The sequence below is a fragment of the Bison bison genome, unplaced genomic scaffold, assembly GCF_000754665.1.
Source record: "Bison bison bison isolate TAMUID 2011002044 unplaced genomic scaffold, Bison_UMD1.0 scf7180017864492, whole genome shotgun sequence".
NCBI lineage: Eukaryota > Metazoa > Chordata > Mammalia > Artiodactyla > Bovidae > Bison > Bison bison.
Window position 1 is genome coordinate 6,628,895 of NW_011495051.1, and position 4,668 is coordinate 6,633,562.

Consider the following 4,668-nt stretch of genomic DNA (forward strand, 5'->3'; position numbering starts at 1 on the left):
AAGAGGAACCAGCCCCTGGCAGGCCTTAGTCTTGTGTGCAATAAAGGCAAGCAGGGCAGCCGGGTTGGGCCTGAGGACTGTGAAGTGAGGATCAATTAAATGAGGTGGTGATGGTGCCAGGCCAGGTGTGAGCTGATTCCTAAGCCCCGTGTCTCCGTCTGCTTATTCTCACGCCCTCTCTCCCCAGAGGTTGGGGGCGCCCCCTGGGTCTAATAGGGTTCAGCCTCCTGTGGGCTGGAGCTGCAGCGGGAAGCACCACCTCCCAGCCCACCTTCCCCTCCGATGCTACAAACGCAGCCTGTCGACCCCAAGAGGCTCAGCCACAGAGGGCGGTCCTTCCTTCCCAACCTGCGGGCTTGGGCACCCTTGGCTGGCTGTGGATGCTGCTTCCTCTGCCAGGCCTTGCCCGGGTCTCAAGCTCCCAGGCATCGCGGGGTGCCTGTCGTGGCTGAAGCACCTCACAGCCACGGCGTGGACTCAAGGCTGCCGTGGTCCATTCGGGGCCGGTCTGAGCATTTCGAGGGCTCTGAGCATCATCAGTGGAGATGCCTGAGGCTCCCAGCTTGTGAAAGCACGGCAGGCGAGAAGGGACCAGTTTGTTTCCAATCTGGGGTTTGAGAGGCCACGTGCATGTGTGGCCTCAGGTGATATTGGCAGGTGGTGGGCGGCCCACGCCTGCCCCTCACTCACTGGCCCCTGGAAGAGCCAATGAAGGGTCGTGTTTACAGGCCCTGAAGCCTGTGGTTTCAACCATGTTTTGTTCTTTTACAAAGAAGGTACGTGGTGGGCAACAGCTGGGGTGTGGGGCTGCTCAGGGTCTCACAGGACACAAGGACCCCACCTGGCCTCCAGCTGAGCCCCTGCCCCGTCCATCTGGGGTGCTCCCTCTGGGTTAGGAGGCTGGGCCAGGTCACTCTCCCCCTTCCCTCTGCCTTCCAGGCACCCAGAGGACCTGTGAGATTAGGGTCGGGGGTCAGAGTGGCACCTGCCTGTCTGAAGACTCTGAGTTAACACCTGCAAGGCAGCGTGCTTGCCAGGGAACCACGTGAACACCTGTGTGTGTGATGCGGCAGGTCACAGGTACCCCAGGGGCTGGCATCCCCGAGGGCCTGGGCAGCAGGGCTGGGATACAGCTGCTGGCACTGCCAGTCATGTGGCTGTGCCCCCTGCCCGGTGCCCTTCCCTGGGCTGGCAGGTCAGTTAGAGGTTGGGGTCAAACAAGATGATGATTCCAGGGGACCAAGCCCCAGGGGCATAGACAGCTTTTTCATGGGATGTGGGGGAGCATGTGTATGGCAAATTAGGCTCCTTTGAGGAGGGAGATTGACAGGTCCAGAAGCCAGTAGGGTCCCCCCTCGTCGAGGAGGCTGACATCCCAGGACCATGGTGCGGGGGGCAGCCTAAATGGGTGGGGACCCATGCGCTGGGGGGCCACCTCAGCACTGCCACTGCCTCCAGCCTTGACTGTCCAGGTGGAATCCAGAGCAGGCTGCCTGGCCTGGGTTGTCTGTGCGGTCTATCCCGTCACTAGTCGGAGCTGATGCCAAGTGGGACTGGGGGTGAGGGCTGTTACTGGCCTGGGACATGTCCCTGCCTCCCTACACTCCCCGCCAGGAGAAGTGGAGAATCACAGTCTGGTCATCAAGCAGGCCTTGGGCCTGGTGTCCAGGGCTCCCCAGGGTCCTAGCAAAACAGAGGGTCTGAGTGCTGCTGCCCCCCGCCACGCAGACTGCAGCACTGAAGTTTGGGCAGGTTGTCCTAGAACAAAACCCCAAAGAAAGTGACTCCGGTCCGCTCCCCCTAGACACGTTTATTGCAAGAGTCAGGTCTTAAGTTCTAGAGCAGTTCAGACATAACCCCCAGTGAGGAGATGCTGCTATCATTGTAAAAAATGATCGTCGGGTTGACTAAGGTCATGGTCACAATTAACGAAGATGTGCACAGACCCCACCGAAGTAGGAATGTTTGCTCAACTCCTAACTTTACAAACGAGACTGGGCTGTACCTGGGAGTAGCCTCGGGGTCCTGGTGGGACGGGCCCATGGTGCTGCCCCGCTGCAGGCACCACCTGGAAGCCTCTGTGGCCGATTCCCACCACATGACGTTGAACTTATCCCTGCAGGAATCCCCTGGGTGGGTGAGAGGATCCTGTGGGTGGGGGCACGGGGCCCAGGAATGTCCTCTTCACGACAGGACAGGAATGTAAAGTCAGCTTTTCTAAAGTGCTCCGATGCGTCTCAGGACCAAACACAGTGGTTACAGACGTGGCGTGGGTGGCCGGACGTGTCCTGGGGAGGGGGCCGCTGCTCCTCTGGAGCACTCCAGGACTGCGGTCAGTTCCTTGTCACTGTGGGCCATGGTGCCCAAGCTCCTGCTCCACCCCAGACCCTGCCTTCCCACCAATGCTTGGCGGGATACTGGGTTCTGCAGGGGCATCTGGGGTGCAGGAAAAGGCTGGAATGCTCTCTGGCCCCGAGCCTGCACTTGGCCAGAGCTGGAATGTGGGTGTGCCCACTGTCACGCGCGGCACCACCCCAACAACTGCGGCTGCACCACGAGGCTGGACCAGTGGTCCTCGCCCTCCTCTCGGGGACTGATGACAACCTGCGACAGCTCACTGGACGTGAGGTGCCTGTGAGGCGGCTATCTGTGCACTCGCTGCCAACAGTGACTGCCCAGGCCACACTGGTCCCTTCCAAGTTCTGCTCCCACTGCTCTGTGTCACCTCAGTATCTGCCCATCCACTGGAGATGCCAGCTGGGGGCCACCTCATGGGGAAGGAGGACTCTCCATCCAGGGCTGGGACCCTCAGGCATGCGCCAGCCCTGGTGGAAGCCCTGGGCTTGGCTTCCCAGGCATTGAGTCTGGGAGGCGCTTTGGGAAAGCACCAACTTCGACAAGAGTGGGTTTTAAAAACCTCCACCAGATTAAAATGAGCGGTGGTCTGTCCCCTCCCGGTCAGCCCCTTTCAGGATGAAATTCTGAACCTGCAGGACATACCTGCATGCCATGGGCCAACCCCTTCAGCCACCCTGCCTGCCCTGTGGCCCTCTGTCCTGGGTGAACTGTGTGCCACCCCTGGGTGGGGTCGCATCCTGGCCTAGAAGTTCACCACAAACCCACTCGTGTCTCTGCTTTAGAAGTCATTTCGGCCTGATTCTGTGGACAGAGCCAACCCCATCAGGCCCCTTCTGGTGCCATTGTGGCTTGCTGCAGGGTCTCCTGGTGGCTCTGGTCACTACCTTGGAAAGATAGCCCAGAGTGGGACTCTCCTCTGCTGGAATGGGGTGCTATGATGGCAGATGGCAGCTCCAGTGGGTTAGCTTTGCTTCAGCCTTCCATTACAAACTTTCCTTTTCACGTTAAAAAAAAGGTTTACAAAGTTGCCCAGGCACCACTGCTAATCCTTCAGAGCGAGCAGCCTCAAGACAGCAGGCCAGCTCTGCCTGCCCCGTCCTGGCAGATGTCAGAGGAGGCCTGTGTGGGAAGGGGAGAGGGTGGGCTGGGGGTGGGGTGGGGCCACAGAGCATGAAGAGTGGGCGGTGCAGGGAGGGGTCTGCACCCCGAGCCATGCCCCCTAGAAGAAGATGACGTCTTCCTTGCCGGTTTCTTCCTTGTTGACTGGTGTGGAGGACGGGGCCCCGGGTGGAAAGGATGGCCCCCAGGTCTTGAGGGGGAGGGACTCGGTGGGGACATCGGCTGGGCCCGGGGTCGGGGCTGGAAGGCTGGGGTCTGGAAGAGAGACGGGGTGGTGGGTGTCCGCATCAGCCAGGCACTGTGGGTGCCAGGGGGTAGGGGGCTGGGCCGGCTGGCTCACCTTGGTGGGGCGTGGAGCTGGGCAGGACGGGACTCAGCGAGCGGCGGTTCCGAGAGGTGTTCTCTTCTTTGCCCATGAGCTTGTTGAGAAGCAGCGGCTGCCTCAGGTCAAACGAGGCTGAAAGAGGGTGGAAGATACTGGGGTCTGCAGTCTCGCTGCCAGTGCCAGAGCACCTGGACCTCGCCCCACTCCTCGCCCACACTTTCTCCAGTGCCGGTTCCCAGGGAGGGACGCCGCTCAGACAACAGGCCCCGAATTCACTGACAAAACCCAGAGCAGACACCCCTGGCGAACGAGGGGGGCCCCTGGACTCGTTCAATCTTCAGACAAGAGGCTCTGTGATGCTGCAGCCTGGGGTCCTGGGACCAGGGCCCTGTTCCCCAGGAGGGCCCCAGGGCCTTCTTACTGGGGAACACTGGCTCTGGGGCGAGGACTCAGTGGGGAGTAAGCAGTGTCAGTCACTGGCACACTTTCCCCCTCTGCACGGGGGTTTCCGAGGCCCGTTTCTGAATCACCAAGGTGCTCCCTTGTGTCTGATCCCAGTTTTGAGGGCCAAGGTGGGAACAGGAACTGAGTTCTGAAGTCTCTGGGGGTGGGTAGGTGGTTGTATGTGTGTGGCGCAGGCCTCAGCGCCATCACCAGCTGGGGTTTCCTGCCGGTGTCTGGTCCAGAGGTAACGAGCCAGGAGGGCACCAGGTGAGGGGAGGGAAGGGGGGGTGCCAGGAAGTCCCAACTCACCCGAGCTGTCCCAGCGCTGGGAGCCCCGGTTCTTGCCTCCCTTGTCCTTTCCGCCCTTGGTGGAGGCTGCCAACTTGGTGGGAATCTGCTGCTGCACAGCTGCCTGCCTCTGG

At 60.9% G+C, this 4,668-nt stretch overlaps 1 protein-coding gene across 1 annotated transcript in view; it reads right to left on the reverse strand.

The window, feature by feature from the left end:
* Positions 1–1,795: 1,795 nt before the first annotated feature.
* Positions 1,796–4,668, reverse strand: part of ARHGEF18 (Rho/Rac guanine nucleotide exchange factor (GEF) 18) — a 65,992-nt gene continuing 63,119 nt past the window's right edge. The window contains exons 22-24 of the mRNA XM_010828489.1: positions 4,556–4,668; positions 3,818–3,934; positions 1,796–3,732 (exon numbers count right to left, since the gene is read on the reverse strand). The exon at positions 4,556–4,668 is cut by the window's right edge and continues 26 nt beyond it. Of these exons, the coding sequence (XP_010826791.1) occupies positions 3,578–3,732; positions 3,818–3,934; positions 4,556–4,668 (385 nt within the window). The 3' untranslated portion in view covers positions 1,796–3,577. The remainder of the gene's footprint in view (positions 3,733–3,817; positions 3,935–4,555) is intronic.